This window comes from Perca flavescens, chromosome 17 (assembly GCF_004354835.1).
Source record: "Perca flavescens isolate YP-PL-M2 chromosome 17, PFLA_1.0, whole genome shotgun sequence".
NCBI lineage: Eukaryota > Metazoa > Chordata > Actinopteri > Perciformes > Percidae > Perca > Perca flavescens.
The window spans coordinates 9,160,702-9,180,532 of record NC_041347.1 but is presented as its reverse complement, the minus strand read 5'-3'; the positions used below and the strand labels follow the sequence as shown (position 1 = coordinate 9,180,532).

The window sequence follows — 19,831 nt, the reverse complement described above, 5'->3', positions numbered from 1 at the left end:
AACTGAAACATTGCCGCACGTGAGGCTAGTTAACACTACACTTAGCAGCAGGTAACGTTAGCCTAGCGTTAGCTAGTTAACACTACACTTAGCAGCAGGTAACGTTAGCCTAGCGTTAGCTAGTCAACACTACACTTAGCAGCAGGTAACGTTAGCCTAGCATTAGCTAGCAGCTGGATTAAACACGGTTAAAATGTTGACAGCTAAACGGTGTAAAGTGTGTCTGTATTTCACTGGAGAAGACTCCGACACCGGACTGGAGCGGCCATTGTCTGAAAAACAGTCATGATGTCATGTTGCTCGCCTCGCCAGCCTCGTGGTGCATTTACTGTAATTGTAAAATAGCCTTTTCCCATCCAGTGGTTGTTTTCACCGTTTTGTGCTCCTTTTTTTAGATCAACTTTTTATTGGTTTTATATTTTTGAACATACAGAACAGACAAATACAATTGAACAAGGTGCTCCTTTTTTTAAATATATATATATCTTTCGGTTCAGGCACCGTTTTAAAAGTATCGTATCATTTTAAGAGTATTAAAATGAGAAAAAAAATAATGCGACAAAAAAAAAAATCAAGGGACATTTCAAATAGATAAAAATGTGCGATTAATTGCGAGTTAACTATGACATTAACACGATTAATCATGATTAAATATTTTAATCATTTGACAGCACTAATGTTTTAATATCATTCTAACAAACAATCAGAATGTGTCGTCAATTTGAGCACATTTGGTGTGCGAGAGCTGAACTGCAAATAACGTGTCCTTCACTAATATATCTGTGACATCCTTCAACACAACACCAGCAATGGCATCAAAACATATTGGAAGAGCCAAACAATTTACAAGATACAAAATAACCAAATAAGTCTTAAAATTATTTCTATAACTCAAATTATTGAGAAGGATTTTCTGTGCTTAAAGGGTATTTGCCAAACCTGATGAACTGAAAAAATAATTCCACTGTGTATAAATGAAAACACAACATACTACGTTAGTTACCGTTTTTGTCTAAAACAGTAACAAATGTAGATCCATACAGTTTAATGCACAATAAATAGAAGTGCACTTTATTGTCCTTGGTTTCTAGTTGGGACCTATTTTAGAACATGCTTTGGTGAAGATGTTACCCCTATTTGAACCCCGTACTGTAATGGTGCTTTGATCATGCATGCCTATGTCTGTGTCAGGCTTTAAGTCGCACCTGCTGAATGACATCGGGGTAGAGCATGGGCAGCCTCTCTGCGATTAGGGCCAAGCCGCCCATGCCTGCAAAGACCTGCAGCGGGGACTGGATGGGGTTGGTCTCCAGCAGGGACTCGTCAGTGGCAGCATCCAGACACTCTTCACTGGCTGCCATTGGTTCGTCCTCAGGACAGCTGTTCAGCATGTCGCAGTGGTCCACTGCAAGGAGAGCAAACAGAGGACCTGTTGTATGTTCATGCACTGTCTGCCATCTGGGACACTTTTTAGCATGGTTTCGGTTTGTAACCTGAAGGCTACTGGGAGAAGAGTCCCATCACTGAAATGAGAATTAAATTCTTCTTTAACCGTTTGTTTTAATGCAGAACACAGTCTATCATATACTGTATGCAATATACATTATCTATTACCGAGATGTGGAAAAAAACGTGATATTTAAAATTGATTCTTCTCCCTAGAATCAAGGTTTTATTTATTTTTTTACCAATAACAGACCTAAATATTTTCTGTTTATAAGGTATTGCTGATGGCGACTACATCATATCCATTTCCACCAGAACATAGCAAAAGCAGGAAAAGCAGAAACGTTGAAATGTTCTTCTTTACAAAGTAAATGTCAGACTGTTTCATGATATATTATCTCTAGAAGTGTATCATTCAACTTCATTTTTTGTTAAAGAATGAAAAGACAATATCCACAATATATACAATACTCAATACTATTGAATCGCAATACTTTTAGAATCACAATATATGAATATATTAACTAAAAATCGCAAAATAAATCCAATCGGCAGCCACGCATCGTGAAAGAATTGAATCGGGATAAACACATTGTCCCAGCCCTATTCATTAGCTAGCTAGCAGCAGCAACAGTGGTTGTGACGCTGTTGCAGCTGGTAATAAATAATGTGGCTACTTCAATCAAGGGAAACGTTGCAGAACGTCTATCCGCTCTGTGTCAGTGCAGCACGGACTGCTTACGGCAGCTATGCTGCCGGATGCCGGCGGTAAGCTGGCAGCATGAAGGGAGGCCAGGCACCGTTCATCTGCATGTACTGCCGGCGCTGCTGTGACATAGAGCCGGTTGAAAATCAGCAACGTTTCCCTTTCTTCACTCGTCCTCCTACTGATCGAACAACAACAACAACAACAACAACAGGTCTGCACACCCTTTTAGCGTTTCAAACAAATGCAAAGGATTTGATTTAGTGCTCTTTTATTCCGTTTTACTGGGAAATACGTCACAGTAGAGAAGCTAAACACATTCCGCCCAAGACGATTGTGATTGGTTTTAAGAAATGCAAACAACCCAGAGCGTTTTTCTCCTAACAAGTACGATAGCCTACCGTTAGATAGTAGCTGGCTTAAACACGGTTAAAATGTCTAACATGTGACGTGTGTCACTGGAAAGGATTCCAACACCGGGTCGTTCAACAGTATGCACTAAAGACAGAGTAGAGGAGTAGTAGGAGTTGTCGGAGAAACAGCCCCGATGTCATCAAGTCCAATGGTGCGTTCAAGTGCAGCTTGTAAGGTCATGGTGCATTCAATGTTGTTGTAAAGAACTCTTCTAGTGGTGGCTCTTCTTTTTGTTGTTTAACAGCAGTTGACTAGTGAAATAAGTTATTGTTTTTGAATTTTAAATAAATTTTACCATATGGCCTTAGCAATAAACAATCCCTTCTTTAATGTCGTTTTTTGCTATTCTTTTTCCTGTGTGCGCATGTGTGTGTTATGCGCATATCTCTCGAACCATTTCAGATTTCAAAATGACAGGTGTCTTGCTAGGGCCACGAGTAAGTGCGGTGCCAAGTTTGACATTGTTTGGATTAGAAATGCAAAAGATATCGTTAAATTAAATATATAGGTAAAAGAAGCGCACATTGGCTTTTGCCGCTGGCCACTCCCCCTCTCACACTGCACACTGAGTGAGCACAGAGAGGGTCGAAGAAAGCAGTGGAGCTTTGGCAGCTAAAATGTGACATACACCTCAGACAAATAAACTTTGGACTGTCTTTGAATAAACAAAACGACAACTCCCGAATTTAAGGATGTTTCAGTATCCCAAACATGCAAAGCAAAACCAGCTACAGACAACAAGTGGCAGGTAGGGCGTGATGCCACTCATAGGCAAGCTACCAGTAGGGCTGTCCTCGACTACAGAACTTCTTAGTCGACTAACACTTATAGGATTTTGTCAACTAATCGATTAGTTGATTTAATTGACAGAGCTGTGCGCTTTGAGAGGTGGTTAAGACTAGAAAAGCACAATATAAATGTAGTTAATTAACCATCTGTAAAACTGAGTTTCTCCACAATTAATCCTGCAAAAGCACCACTTTAAATCTTCTGTTTACCATAAATGTGCTCATAAGTTTCTTGGAAATGAGTAATTAAGCATGAATAAGCATAAAAAATGACTAATCGACTAAAGAAATCTTAGTCGACTAAGACCAAAACGACCGATTAGTCGACTAATTGACTAAGAGGTGGCAGCCCTAGGTACCGGACACTGTTTTTGAATATAAAGTAACCTCGGAGATTATTCCTTCACAGCGCTGTGCAATGCGATAAAATCTCAGAGCTGAACCGGGCAGACACAGCACTTTTCATGACACTCACCCCGGGTTAATGAAGTCTACTGCTAACTAATAACATTACCGTTGCCAAAATACCCCCGCGAATCAAATCCCCTACCGTTAACCACTAAACCTGTATGGAAATGAACACCTGAAATGTTAAATTCGTTAACGATCCGACACAAGACCACACACACACACACACACACACACACACACACACACACACACACACAGTTGATAACGCAGATATGTGCTGATTAGCTCTCATAACGGACCAGGTGGGTAGCGCACTGCCATGAGTCCATGACGCTAATGTCTGATTACTCCACAGTCTCATTGTGATATTTTGTGATTACATTCTGAATCTGCAGCGTTCTCTGTCAGCTAAATCAGTAAGTCAGTAGTAGGGTATACAGTGGAGTTGCATTTGAAGTCATTTTGGAGTACAATTTGGTTTTGATGAATTCTACAAGCAGCAATACCACAGACCAACGGCCCGTTCCAAACAGGAACATTTTTAACGGGCACTGCACTAGTTACATTAAATTGCAGAGAATGATGTGTGCATGAAGTTTTAAAAAGTGTAACCACACTTGCAACCGCTTCATCTGCATTTCCCTGATTCACTGTGACTTGAACAAGCTGCAGTGGCGTCTCCACCACAGCTGTGCTGCACCCCAATCACCTAACAACAGCACTAAAACTGTAAAAATGTACACTATGATGGTTTAACTTTGCAATTACTCCACAGTTTACACATGTGCTGAACTGTAGGGGTGGATCCATACAGATCTACTACAGTCCGTTACCCCACTAGTAAACCTTTATATTACGGTTAGGCTGGTCCAGGCACAGAGAGGTTCAGGACTATCTGTTTAAAATAAGTTTTGGACTGTGGCCAGGTTGGCTCAATGGGTAGAGCAGGCGCACACATACTGAGAGGTTTATGCCTCGACGCAAAAGGTCCAGGGTTCAAATCCGACCTGTGAGGATTTCCTGCATGTCTTCCCCCTCTCTCTCTCCCCCCTTTCTCACCTAGCTGTCCTGTCAAAGTTAAAGGCAGAGAAGCCTAAAAAATTTTAAAAGTTTTGATCTGATTTTATTAGGATCCCCATTAGCTGATGCAGATCAGCTACTCTTCCTGGGGTCCACTGGTGATATTATCAGAATGAGAAAAAAGAAAAGGAAATGCAAGGGGTTCTCTTGGATGCTAGCTTACTGTTATGGCTAACTGGGACACTAAAATAAAGCACAGTAATTACTTCCACCTGTGTACCTGAGGAAAAAATACACGCCGACGATACATTCAATTTTGTCCTTTGAAGTACAACATCTATGATACCGAATTACCCGATGATACATCACAGTACTCATCCAAACAAATGAGACTAGTTTTTTAATTGAAACTATAGATCATGGACAGCACACCAGTTCTGCAGATTTATGTTAACAATTAATCCAAACTAGTGCTGACCCTCAAGCCTGCAGAATCAGATAGCTACATATAACCAGTCCTGGAGTCCCCTCATCTGTGGAGCGGCAGTGTTGCCCTCTGTCTAAAGGAGGGTCAGCGGTTTGATCCCAGCAACAACCTGTCCTCATTAAATCTCCTTCAGCAACAGTGTTTATTATCAGTCTCACTGGATAGCGTAAGTCCAAGTAAATGGCTTCAAGTTAAACTATTAACATATTAATATATGTTAATATAAAATATTCAGCACAGCGTCACTTGAATAACACAATCTTTTTTATATATGCCATTGTACATACTTGAAATCTACATTAATATATAACAATCCCAAGAATAGTGTACAAAAGCAACATCTAAGGATCAAAAAGCTTTAATTCCCTGAGAGAAAGAAGTAAACAGAAGAGTGAGCGTGATTGAGCACATTGTGCTCCAAACCACTCCACAACCTTTTAGACTCAAAGCTTTTCTTCCAAAGCAGACCGAGGAGAAGCCCAGGTGATGTGAGCTGAGCCCGGAGTACAACTCCATTAAATCATGATGCAGCCACTGGACTGGATTTTTAATGCTGCACACCACATTTAGAATGCACCTGCATTGCAAGTCCTAAACCCCCTTCTATTCTTTATTTACAAAAGTTGTCCTAAAATCATCACGTCATTTCTTTCTCTACAATTCAGATGGTTTAACAATGGACTAAAGGCAAAGAATGCCCAATCAATGGACCTTAATGGGGCCAGCAGTTGGATTATTGTATGTTGAACATTGGCAAACTTCCACCACATGTTGAGTGGTGCCTCAGAGTCACCTCTTGCAAATGTGCAAAAAATGAGCAGGTGGTCCCAGAAGCAGGACTCATGAAAGATTAAGAACCAGAACACTGATTTTATTTGTTGAAAATGTGGTTTTAGAATAAATTCAAAAGCCAACTCTTAGATTTATACAATCATCAGGGTTTTTCCTGGCTCGGGCCTACGCTCGACACTAAGCATTATCGTTCTGCGTTCACTAAAGGCAATGGGTGAAATAATTTCTTAGCATTTGATAAACATAAATGTCTATTATGCTTGAGTTAATAAAACCCCAAATAAAAACTAGAACTGCAAGCAGTTATGACGGGGCCCAAGCCTCCGACGCCGCCCGCCTCCATAGCCGCCCGCCTCCATAGCCGCCAGCCTCCGACGCCGCCATCCTCGACGCCGCCAGCCTCCGACGCCGCCCGCCTCCATAGCCGCCAGCCTCCGACGCCGCCATCCTCGACGCCGCCAGCCTCCGACGCCGCCAGCCTCCGACGCCGCCAGCCTCCGACGCCGTTCGCCTCCGATGCCGATCGTCCGCGACGCCCCCGGGAGCCGCGCCAGTCGCGCCCGAAGAAGCGCGAAGCTGCGCCGATGCGGGACCCGAAGCATTAAGTAGGGGGGTCACACGTCGGTGAATATCGAGAGGTTTGATGCACGAGGTCTAGTCTGCTTTTCACGTCGTTTAAAAAAACGTAAAGTAGTCAAAAGTTGTTCGCATTTCAGAACCTTAGGAAATGGACAGCGGCCGACACGAGCACGCGCGCCTATTAAGTCGATAATAAAGCCGTAAAGTAGGCTTTCAACTCAGTAGGCTTTCATCTCACGGTGTATCAATCTTGGATATAACAGTATGGATCAATTTAAAAATACCCGAAAAACTCTGGACTTCAAGGCTGGACGCAAAACCTTCTGTAAGGGCTAGGAAGACAAAGAAAACACGAGCAGAAAAGGGCAACGGTCAGCTTTTAGCTCCAAAAGACCCTACGCTTCGACTATTTATGATTATGAAGTCATAAAGTTAGTATTAAGAAGTGCCGTTTGGCGTTGCATACGACATGCTCGACCTCAGAATGGATTAAAAGGCCCAAACTGGTATAACAACATATGTTGAGTACAGCGCCTCCTAATGGCCGATCTTCGCCAAATTTGGTACAGCGCCTCGGAACGCCATGCCGAGCGAGCACCACAAAGTTTGTGCTGATTGCTTTTACTGTGGCAGAGATATTGCAATTGCAAATTTCCCATTTAAATGCATTGAGTTAATGGGCGAAACAAATAAACGTTGCTTATAGCGCCCCCTAAAGGCCGATCTTCGCCAAATTTGGTAGAGCGCCTCAGAACGCCATGCCGAGCGAGCACCACAAATTTTGTGTTGATTGCTTTTACTGTGGCAGAGATATTGCAATAGCAAATTTCCCATTGAAATGTATTGAGAAAATTGGCGGGAAAACAAATAAACGTTGCTTATAGCGCCCCCTAAAGGCCGATCTTCGCCAAATTTGGTACACAGTATCGTAGTGGAATGGTGAAGATCGGTCGCACGGCCTAGGACTAGTTCGCAAAAGTTGGTTTTGCACGTTGCGCGATACTGCGAAAAAACCTTTGCGCGGAAATGGGCGGGGCCTATATCAGGCAATTCAGCTTTATTCAAGGAATACGTGGATGTAAGAATTTCTAATGTGTGATGTGTATTGTGGGAGTTAATGACAAAAAGCCATTATAGCGCCACCTAGTGGTCCACATGTGTAATTTTTGGTAGGTGTGATCCATGGCCCATTGTTCATCTACCCTGTAAATTTAAAGTTGTTCACATTAGCGTAAGTGGTGAATCTAGAGTTGGGTCACATTGGGTCCCATAGGCCACGCCCACTTTGACCCCTCGGTACTCCATTCTATGGATGGCCTCAGGATTGGCCCCAGATGGTACGCATCAAATTTCGTATAAATCGGATGAGCCGTTCATGAGATATAAACTTTTTGTAGTTGTAGCGCCCCCTAGTGACCAATTTTCGTAAAACGCATGTGGTACCTCTAGAGGGGCATGACAAAAAACACTCTAAAGTTTGGGGTTGATAGCAGTTACTTTGGCTGAGATATGGTAAAGTTGGTGTTTTCATAGTTAGCTACGCAAATTTGTTTGTGCGTTATATGCGCAATTTTTATCGTATAAAATTTCTTTCCATAACTTTTAGTCAGGCCAGTCTGGAGATGTCACGGTCCAAGTTTCGTGCAGATTGGTCGCTCGGTGTAGGAGTAGTTCAAAAAAGTAGGTTTTTCATAAATTGCGATTTTTAAGGCATAAAAGTCTAGGCGGAAATGGGCGTGGCCTATATCACGTGATTCAGTTGGATCCAGGGAACGCGTAGATGTATTGTTTTTGAATGTCGGGTGTACGGTGTGGAAGTTATAGGGCCAAACGCGTTTTTGTCTGAAATAGCGCCACCTAGTGGTGGAAATGGGTAATTTTTTGCGACTGAGGTCCTTGCGGGGTTTGGGACCAGTCCTGAAAATCGCAACTCCCCACTATGTACGGTTTAGGCTGCAGTCGGAGTTTTAGGCGGAGAAGAATAATAAGTAAGAAGAAGAAGAAGAAGAAAAATCCTTAGAAAAACAATAGGGTTCCACAGCCCTGCTGTGCGAACGGCGTAGCTATTGCTACACGCCGTTTCTTCCAGACTCGGGCTTGGACCCCTAAAAAATACTTTCATTTAGAGATGCACCGATTACAACTTTCTAGGTCGATTCCGATTTTCTTTGAGTAAGGTCAGCCGATACCGATTTTAGCCGATTCCATTTTTTCCAACCACTTTACAGCACACACAAATATTTATTTTCTATCTTTTCATTAATAGAACATTTTGCACAGAACACAGAAAATTTTTCATCCCTCCACGCCCTACTTTTTCCTTGCAGGTGTTGCATATTCCATATTTGTTATCTTCTGCTCACACGCTGAAGAATGTCCAAACTGCTGACATGTTGCAGGTTCATTCACGAGGTTCCCTACATGTGCGAGAATAGCGCCGCCATGCGCTTCACACCACGAGCAGGTATGCGCCACGCACGGTGGAAAAGTTGAGAGAAAGGAAAAAGAGACCGTGCTGTGGCGTCCGTGTGTGCGTGTGTCCTTGAGAACTGTAACTCGTATAACTTCTGTTGTCAGTTAATTGTAGCGTTGACCGGCATGAAATCGGCATATGTCAGACTGACCTGCCGCTCGCCGGTCATGGCCAAGCATGTGAAAACCGGCCAATTCTGGTCACCGGCCGGTCTATCAGTGCATCTCCACTTTCATTACAACACTGGAAGGGGGGAATGGAGTGACTTTGAGGGATTGGGGTGTGTGGTTGGGGAGAGGCTGCTACCTACTGTTCTGCTTGCTACGTGGAGGTGCGGTTAAACATCAGGAGAATCCGCCACAACCCGACTCTGGACGGTAAAACTGAGATCCCATTAGCCAGCTTCACAGTCCAAACTATGCAGCCCTAGTTACATGTATGCATAATAGCACATCAGTGCATATTACCTACAGTACTTTGTGTATATTAGTAGCCCAGAAATTGAGTAAAACATAGCAATCCCACAGTACGTATCCCTCTGTAATACGACGATACAGGACGCCTCATTTTCATTCTGTTTGATCTGTCAGTATTTGTGGCATACTATTAGGTCCAGTTCGTCTTAATAAATAACGTTCATAACCATCCATTTCTCTATGAGCTCTTTGGTGATCAGTTCCTACTCTCTCGGACTCAGATCAGGTTGGACAGTATGCGGCCCAAGCTGCACTCTAGTGTGAACACAAAAGAGAATCAAGTGTAAGAATAAAGTGAAGCGTTTGAGAACCTTTCATAAATCTGGTAAATTCAATGGAGCAGCAGACCGTTGTTAGATGATGTCAGCTGTGAATCTTGAAGAAGAATATATACTTGGAAAATGATTAGATGATATAATTGGATGAGGATTACCACCTCTAAATCTGAGGCCATGGTTCTCAGCAGGAAACCAATGGAGTGCCTACTCCAGGTAGGGAATGAGTCCCTCTCCCAAAATGTACAAGTACAAGTACCTCGGGGTCTTGTTCGCGAATGACGGGACAATGGAGCGGGAGACTGGCTGGAGAATCTGAGCAGTGGAGGCAGTATTGCATTTGATTTATTGCAAAGCTGTGACGAAAACAGGTCGGAGCCGGAAGGCAAAGCTCACGATCTACCGGCCAATTTTCATTTAAAGGAGCCAGTTGAGGTGGTTCGGGCATCTGATAAGGATGCCCCCTGGGCGCCTCCCTAGGGAGGTGTTCCAGGCACGTCCAGCTGGGAGGAGGCCTCGGGGAAGACCCAGGACTAGGTGGAGGGATTATATCTCCAACCTGGCCTGGGAACGCCTCGGGATCCCCCAGTCGGAGCTGGTTAATGTGGCTCGGGAAACGGAAGTTTGGGCTCTCCTGCTGGAGCTGCTGCCCCCGCGACCCAACCCCCAATAAGAGAATAACCATGGATGGATGAAAATGATTCGAACATAGGACCTGTTTTTGGTACCTTTCTCAGTGCGTAGCCTCTTAAATGAGTCTGTCTTGGAAAGGCCAGGGTCAGAGATGACTTTGGAGCCCAGTTTGACTGTCAGGTTGATGGACTGGTAGCCCTGTGGCAGCTTGCGGTCGTACAGGAGTGTCAGTAGCTGGGCAAGGGTCATCTCAGGTGGAAGGGGCTGACCTGGAGGGGAGATTCACCTAATTAATAACTCAACTTTGGCTGCTTAGTTGCAGTATTTTAATTCAAACCCAACGATGTCCTACTGCCAGATGTGAGTCGACATGTTAAGCTTGCACTTCAATATGTTGTACCTGGGAGCAGCTTGTGGTAGAGGTGGAAGACAGGCACACTAATGGTTTTGGCTGAAGGGTCCACACCAGACGAAGCAGTCAACTTGTCACTCATCACGCGACCCCTCCTCGATGGAGGTCTGGGAGGGGTTGAAAGAGCTCGCTTGGACTGGGACTTCAAGCCTGATGACAAACACAGACAACATGGAAACATCACAGGCCTGTTAGACGATGGCAAACAGCAACAGAGATACATGTTATTACCAAAAGCTTAGTTATAGTGCCAGTATTACATGCATCTGATCATTGTAATGCCAAACCACTGCTATGTGCGATCACTGAAACAGATCAACTTCACCAAAAAGACCAAATTCCCGTTGTAATTCTCAGTAAGTCCAAGTTACATTTGACATTTTAAAATGTGTGCTTCAAGTACACAATGTGGATGCATATATTAAGAATAAAGCATTTTTTTTTAATCTTAGAATAAAAATCCTTATTCTCACGAAGAGTTCAAATCAATGGAAGAGGATTCCTTTAAGTGGTACCAATGGTAACGGTAAGGCAAGGCAATTTTATTTATATAGCACTTGTCAGCAACAGTGCAATTCAAAGTGCTTTACATAAAACATTAAAAAGCAGTTAGAAATTAATACAAAATTAAAAACAGATAGATAGAATACAGGAATATAATTCACAGTGCAGTACAATGAATTAAAAAAAGGCAACGTCAAAAAGATAGGTCTTCAGCCTTGAGCTGAGAGTTGTTGCGGTCCTACAGTTATCTGGAAGTTAGTTCCAGATATGTGGAGCATAAAAACTGAACGCCACTTCCCCCTTTTTGGTTCTGATTCTGGGGACAGCAACCATCCAGAGGTCTGGATGGTTCATAGTTTACAAGCAGATCTCAAATGTATTTTGGCCCTAAACCGTTTAGGGATTTATAAATCAGCAGAAGTATTTTGAAATCTATTCTTTGAGTCACAGGAAGTCAGTGTAAAGACATAAGAACTGGAGTAATGTGATCCACTTTCTTGGTCTTAGTGAGGACTTGAGCAGCAGCGTTCTGAATCAGCTGCAACTGTCTGATTGTACACACAATTTGCCGTTCGGTATGTACCTTGGATTTTAGGATCATGGTTCAGTACATCTTTGTTAGAACAGGAAAAACAAAGAAAATGCGGAAAATACCTTCTTTTGAAAAGTATAAAACGTACAACCGTGGCTTACTGGCCACCCATTTGTTGTAGTGATTGGTTTGATAAAACAGCGCTGCCGCCGGCACATCAGTAACTGTTGATAGAGTACAGAGAGTAAATTCAGATGAAGTTCTGTGAGAAGGTGATGAGGGAAAAGCTGCTGACATCAGGAACACACCACAGTAACTGTAGAAAGCACTGTGATGTGTCAAAGTGGAGTTTCTAAAGAGACGGTTACTCTGCCCAGACTGCTTTTCCTCTCTGTCCATTTCACGAGAATGAGAAACTCAGTTGGAGCGGACTATGCAGTCAGCGAGCGGTTCAACCTGCTTCTTTTCAACTTAATTTGTTGACTCCATCCTTCTGGTTAGCACTGGCTAAATCCCTAGACCTGCAGTTTATGTTTTTAACCACCTGCTCACACCGTTCTCTTCATATAGGGTGAAAGTTTAAACCACCAGCTCCCGTGACATTGGGATTCCACCAAGTTTTAAGAAAATCTGGACAGTAGTTTTTCTGTTATCCTGCATCATAAGACTGACTGAGATTCACACGTGGTTCAAGCACTTTGACCATCTGCTTTAATTTGGTATTCGTTACGAGTCGAGATTCGAGCGTGGCAATATATATGCAGCGATAAACACTCCATAGCAGTTATTATTTTGGCCTCCAGAACACAGAGGGGAGAACGACTCGCCTTTCAATCTTTTTCTTTTTTTTCGTGAAATGTTTGAAGTGTATCCACAAACGTACCTGACTTCAGATGAACAATGTGGCCATACAGTTTGGAACTAATTCTTGTCGACTGAGCCTGACTAACCCGGGTAACCCAGCAAAGCCAACCAGCATGATACACAACAACTAGTACACCGACAAACGTTCCGGGTAAAACTCGCGCTCCAGAATTTCTGTTTTAGAGGACATTAATAGATTATTTTGGCGTACCTAACCAATGTAGCATGCCACACCAAATGTCCTGCAACGAACGGTTTGGGACGAATACACATACAGAACAGACCTAGTGTTGGATTAACCATTTGGCATGTGGCTGAAGTACATGTTGTTTATCATGGGTAAACAATCTACACAATGGCCTTTTCAATCCGATTGGCATGATGTCAGTGGGATAAGATCCAGCAGCCATCCCAGGTTGGCTAATGAGCTGATGGCTGGGTTGCCATTGGACAAGGGGTGTGTAAGGAACAGATTCAAGTACCTGAGGCCACAACAACACTGTAGTTGTCCTGGAAGCCACTGTCTGCTTTCATCTTTTCCTTCTCTTCATGATTCTTCTTCTCCTTGTCCTCCTTCTGCTCATTGATCAGCTTGGCTGTAATGCTGGGTGTGTCTGTTCAGATCAACAGAAGACGGCATGAAATCAGATGAGTTACAGATTCCTTTTAGGAATTAGGACTGCTAAAGACAGGAAAGGGGAGAGAGACGGGGAATGACATGTAGCAAATGGCCACAGGTCGGAATGGAACCCGCAGTTGCACTGCAAGGACTGAGCCTCTGTACATGGGGCACATGCTCAACCAGTTGAGTTACCCGGATCCCACACTTTTTGTTGGAGTTTAAGGTCCAGGCAACATGTTGGCTGATCTCTATAAACAGATATCCGCATATGAATGCTGACAAATAAATGAAAATTGGGTTCTGAGACTGCATTTTAGCCAAAGAGTTCTGCCTCTTTTGCTCTCCACATTGACTGTTTACCTGCATGCAACCAAAGCCCTCTCAAACGTGACAAATACTACTTGGAGTACAAGGTTTTCTGTATTGAAACATACCAGACACCCGGTCCAGGACTTCAGCCAGTGTGGTGGAGATGGGCAGATTGAGGGTGCGGTACTTGTGGCCTGCTCCATACATGGGGTGCTGGATCATGTGGCTGGTGGCATTGATGCGTCCTTTGTATAACTGAGAAGAAAACAGGAACATAAGGGTTTTGTGTCAGCATGTTCTGAAAATATAATGATCTGCTTAGCTACAGGAAATTTCACCAACTAAAAAGTATTGAGGGTGTTACGATGTCAACAGCTCATGGGACCAGTATGGTTTTTTTCTTCTTTTTAAAAGGCAGATATGGACCAGTCAAATGTTTTTGAAAGGTTTTCAGAGAGGTCTATGCTGACTCCAAAGAGATCATGTTGGTTTTACCATTGCTTTTTCATCTTCTTTTACTTCAGCTGACAATTACTATCAGTCAACATAAATGTTAAATGTGTGCAATGCTGCCAGCGCTGCCAATGTTAGAAAAAAGCAAATGCATACCACTAAAAACACACAAACAACTGACAGGCCAGACACGTTACCACCCGAGACAGACGTAAACTCTATGAATGATACGACAGGCAGGTGAGACCCAGGGAATTATAGTCAGACGGTACAATTAACAACTATGTATACTACATACAGCTGGGATAATATCAGGGAATCCAACTTCAACCTACTGGTCCAACATAAATCTTAATCTAAACATGAGTCTTAAAGCCAAGTTACACAAAGTCCAACAAGGCAAGACACACAAGTAGTAAGATGATCAGACTTGGGTATGCAGCCACTTTCCTGGAACTGCTTGCACAGCCCGAGACAGACAGTCGTGTCCGAGTACGTCTCCACCGCATCCACCTGCACCCGCATCAGCTGTGTGTCTGCCTGTGTGTAGGACGGCCATTTAACCCGCTAGTCCTCATACCGATATAGTGGCGTGAGTCAAGTAGCTCTCCACTGTGAGCGCCGTACAGCAGAGAGCCACCAACTTGAGGACCATGAAGCAGAAAAAAGCTTACAATGCAACTTGCTAGCCCAGGGTAAGTAGCAGTAAAGAAATCAATTCTATCGCCTATTTTTCTTTTACCATGCAACAAACTTTTTTAAATAACTTTACTTCGATCAAAATTCGTACGGTTGGTTAAACGGTTAATCATTAACATCCCTAAGAAATGCTAAAAGGCTCATAATGATGATTAACAATAAACGAACATGCTGATGTTCTGCAGGGATAGCTATGCCGACCATGTACACCAAGCTAGTGTAGTGTGTACGATTGCTAACATTGACTTGGTGATGGTATTGGTTTGGTATTTAGTTTTGCAGGTTTTGGTCATAAACCAAAGTATTTGATGAATTGAAATGTGAACTTGCTGATGGCGCTAGGTTAAAAGCCACCAAAGTTATAGCAAGTCCTCCTGAGGAGGACAGGAATACCTGAACCAAATTTCATGGTAACTCCTCCAATCTGCAGTTTGTTGGACGCACCACTGGACCGAGTGAACCAACAACCAACCTACAGAGTGTCAGAGTGACTTCAGCATCCCTAGAGCCACGCTGCTTCATTACATGGCTCCATGGTCCTCTAGCCATGAATGCACATGGAAAGTTAAAACACACAGTATTTTAAAAACCATACACCATCATAATTTATCTTTAGAAAGGTTGTCATCCAGATCATGGGATCTCTAGAAATAGAAAGACAAAATAATCTAGATTTGCTGTGTAAACTGGATTTTTTCAGCATTTTTAGCACAATAAATATCTATATAAAATGGCATGACAGTAATTTCTTGCTTTTTATCTGCCGTTTTTTCTGTAAAGCGTTGTAACCTTGTTAAGAAAAGTGCTATGGAAATCAAGTTTATCATTATTATTATTTATATATGTATGTGTACCATGCCTTCAACTGGCTCAATCAAACACTTTTTACGTTTTAAGTATTTTAGGAGATTACTCAAATAAAATCTCATTACTTTTTAACTGTCTGTAATATCAGCTGCCCTCATGAATATGACTGAGCTGAAAACATGACACTGATGGGATGTAACGTTAATTTAGGAAACCTAAAAAACGGGGAAACCCGTTTGAACAGCCACCATTCTTGCTGGAGGGAAACTAGATAGAGCCCTAACGGCCCTAAGCCCATTCGGGCCGGGCCGTTTTTTTTTTTTTTTACAGATCGGGCTCGGGCTTATTTTAGCTTCTCTCCTCATTGTGCCCATCTCAAGGCCGTTTTACAGCCTATGTAAGTGGCCTGATGTTTATACTTGTGCGCTGGTGTGTGCGTCGAGCCGCATGTGTGTGTGTGTGGGGAGTGTGTGGTAGAGTGAGAAGTGAGAGAGTGCCGGCAATCGGAGCGAGTAGTGACTCTAGAGTTATAGTGACAGAAACAAAGCGTCTCCCCTGTGTTTTCTGACCACGGTGGGGAATCTGTAGCAGGAAAAGTTGGCCCTCTCCTTGATTTCATGTTGTTGATGGAGAAGGTGTGACGTGTGTGTGTTTGCGTGTGTAGCAGAGACAGAGCGCATCAGAGAACGCGCGTCAGAGAGAGAGAGAGCGTCAAAGAGCGCGCGTCAGAGAGAGCTTAAAGTGATTGATGTTGGTCTAGGGTCGGGCCGGGTTTGGGCTGAAAAAATTGCAGGCGTTGTCGGGCTGGGGTCGGGTAGGGCTTGAACACCACGGGCCAGGGCCGGGTTAGGGCTGGAGTTTTTGGCCCGTGCAGGGCTCTAAAACTAGACTGAGTTGAAACCAAAAGTAGACGGCTCTTCTCTTCCTATTGGCAGCGCCTTTCCCAGTGCACTATGCTGATTACAATACAGAGCCACCACACCGGCAATGGCGTAATGCTGCAATTGCATTTACAAATACAGAAATCCACCAAGTGCAACACTTACAAAGGCATTTCCATGAAGACACCAGTCGGAGTTTTGTGGAAAGCTGGAGGACATTTGACGGAGGTGGCCGCCTCCTTATTCTCTATGCAGGGAAAACCGTGTCTGGGCAGCTGTTGCTAAAATATCTCGTCTGGATCAACCAAACACCCTTGCCAACCACAGTCCCCCGCCTGCTAGTGGGCAACAAGAAAGAACAGCCTATAATACTGAGAACAATGAGACAGCTAGGATGTTTAAATGGCTTGCTTTGGGTAATTAAAACCATTTTCTCTATACACTGCCCCCAGACACACACACACACACACACACGAACAGTCACACACACAAACACACCCACCTACACCCCACACACCCACAGACACACCTACACTCACACACACACCCACAAAAGACCATCTCTAATAACCAATTATTGAGTTGAGTAAAATATAGAGCATTAAGGTGTCATTGAGGACACCATAATACTCCATCCCAGACATGCATCAGTCTGAGGGGATCGCTGTGATAAGAGAGGAGGCTTCTGTTCAAATTGCTGGGCTGCCCCCTTGTGGTCACAGCTGAATTCTACACCAATCCCACTATCAGTTTGAGCCGTTTTATCAACATGTTGGGGGATCTTTTGCCACAAATATTATCATGTCAGTCATGTCATTACATTGGGAGAGCATTGTTCATGACAGACAACATCCCGTCACATGTATGATGACACTGATGCTAATGTGTCATCACTGAGCATCAAGCAAACTGATTGGTTGATGCAACTCAGGAAATGGGTTTGGTAATGGAAAAGAGAGGAGGCAGACGTTCAAGAGCAGAGAGAGTTACCCACCGGACAGGGAGACTGTAGGAAGACTGTGACCTTCTCGTCCTCCAGCATGAGCTGCAGGAACAGCCTTCGAATGAAGCCTGAGATGTTTCCAGAGATCGGCACGTTGCCTCGCTGGGGTGCAGACTGGAAGAGCTCACAGAGAACCTGTAGCCAGAAAACGTTTGAAAATGAATACAGAGACAAATGAATACAGGTCGTCCTTGATACCACCAAGGCCTTATTAGGGTTCTTACTTCTTCAGGAAATGACCCTGCAGATTTTAAAAACATGACTAATAGGATCATTCAAAATGGTTCTCTCTATGGCATTGCTGAATTGAAAACTCCAAACTTCTGACTAATTACATCAGCAAATCTGTGTGTGTGTGATGTCAAAATTCAATTCCTGGTGTCTCAGAGAAAGTAAAAGCTTTGGGCTGCATTCACATAGACTCAGACGCTCCGGCGACTCGACGCAGGGTTGTGCGGCAGTGTGGGATTGTCCCTTAATAGGTCCATTTGTGGGACTTCCTGTTGTGTACTTTAACCCCCGCTCTACGGTAGCACAAGTACACTTTATATTTCACGATTATTGTTTTTCCGCCAGATTAACATTTCTGAAGGCAGCTTCTTTTTTACGGAGAAAGAAAAGAGACAGAGCGACAGTGCTTTGTGTTTAATTTAACCGATTAAAAATATTTTTACCGATAATGCAGAAGAAAAAGGAACAGTTCAGAAAATGTTGTGTAGATGTGCTGTAGTATGCAGTTGCAGCACTAGGTGGAGCCTCTTACTTTTCAATGAGATAGAGTTACTGGTGTGTTTGGTGCTGCATGATAAGGCCGCACAAACTGTAAAACAAAGAAAAAAGCCTAGTGAGGCAATCCTGTTGATGAACTAATGACGGAGTACTCAATTGTTTTTTTAACTCCTAATGTGTGACCCCCCTGTAGTCCCCACCGTCGCAGTCTAAACGCACTACCCCTATTGAAATGAATGGGAGGACCGGCGTTTTTGCCCCAGCGCCTGATCCTGTCTGAATGTGGCCCATTATCCTAGAACTCTGGAAAATAAGAGCAGACCTGAGCCATGAGTCGCTGGTTGTTAGGGTGGCAGGAGATACACTGGAGAAAGAAGGCCACGGTGGCGTTCTCCAGAGCAGTCCTCTGCTGGGTGCTGAGTCCTCCTGCCTGGCCAGAAGAGGACAGGGAGAAGCGTGATCCTGAAGCCTGAGGCTGGGATGGTGGGGTGCCTGCCGCAGACCCAGAGCCCAGGGACTGACGGCCTGTATTGGCACCGGCACTGGCACTGGAATGACACAACAGGAAGAGCAGTGCTGTCCAGAGTGGGTTTACCTCTGGCCCTCCTAACCAGTCTTTCATGGCGTGACTATTGCCTACTTCAGTAAGAAAGCGCAGCACCGGAGCGGCCAGCTCCGCAGCCAGAGGTGGCCGAATGTGTGAGGATGAGGAGGATGAGTGGTAGTGATGATGGTGATGTCGTCTCTCAGCCTGAGCAGCGGGCAGAGGCAGGTCGGCACCGGCCAGAAGGCCAACACAGAACTGGGTTAGGCTGCGAACCAGCAGTGAGGGTAAGCCTGAGTCAAGTAGCTGCTCTATGGCTCCTGGAGACTGGGAGGCAGCTGCCAGCGTAGCTAACTGGGACTCCGACAGATTAATGGGGGGTCTGGCATGCTTGGAGTCATCGGTAAGTCCTGCAGCATTGGTGTTGGCGTCGTGCTGCTTTTTTCCATCGTCAGTCATGGAGAGGCGGTGGTGCTGGGCTTGAGAGTGACTGGCGCTGGGCACTGAGACGATCCCCATCCAGGACATGAGCAGCGAGAAGTAGCTGGGGTGGATGTGACACATGGAGCACAGCAGGCTGTCCACAGCTTTCTTCAGCACAATGTTGCACGGCAACGACATGGACCAGTTATACAGCAGCCTGCAGGAAGGGAAGATGAATGGAATCAATCAACAGTCATCAATCTATGTTGTTGGTACTCATAAGGCTGCTAAATCTATGTTGATGTACCAATATTAAGACTTCTTCAACTGTGTAAATTGTGTGTCATTAGTAGAGTTGAATACAAGGGATTAGGATGTTATGTTAGCACACAACTGCTAAATATTATAGTGCAACCTTGACATGCCTTTAATATTACAGCCTTCTCTTACCATTTGCCTGCTAGCGGACGGGGAATATGGCTGGCAAGTTTGGTTGTTTCAGACAAGTAGTCTCAGCAACACCTGAGCTTATGACATGTTATGACATTT

At 44.0% G+C, this 19,831-nt stretch overlaps 1 protein-coding gene across 4 annotated transcripts in view; it reads right to left on the bottom strand.

The window, feature by feature from the left end:
* The window catches only part of birc6 (baculoviral IAP repeat containing 6), a 157,411-nt gene that overhangs the window by 69,539 nt on the left and 68,041 nt on the right, over positions 1 to 19,831 (bottom strand). For 3 of the 4 annotated variants that reach the window (XM_028603907.1, XM_028603910.1, XM_028603908.1), the window contains exons 54-60: positions 18,638 to 19,499; positions 17,578 to 17,721; positions 13,869 to 13,998; positions 13,295 to 13,426; positions 10,901 to 11,062; positions 10,596 to 10,769; positions 1,206 to 1,429 (exon numbers count right to left, since the gene is read on the bottom strand). In XM_028603907.1, the coding sequence (XP_028459708.1) occupies positions 1,206 to 1,429; positions 10,596 to 10,769; positions 10,901 to 11,062; positions 13,295 to 13,426; positions 13,869 to 13,998; positions 17,578 to 17,721; positions 18,638 to 19,499 (1,828 nt within the window). The remainder of the gene's footprint in view (positions 1 to 1,205; positions 1,430 to 10,595; positions 10,770 to 10,900; positions 11,063 to 13,294; positions 13,427 to 13,868; positions 13,999 to 17,577; positions 17,722 to 18,637; positions 19,500 to 19,831) is intronic. The other variant, XM_028603909.1, reaches the window with a different exon arrangement.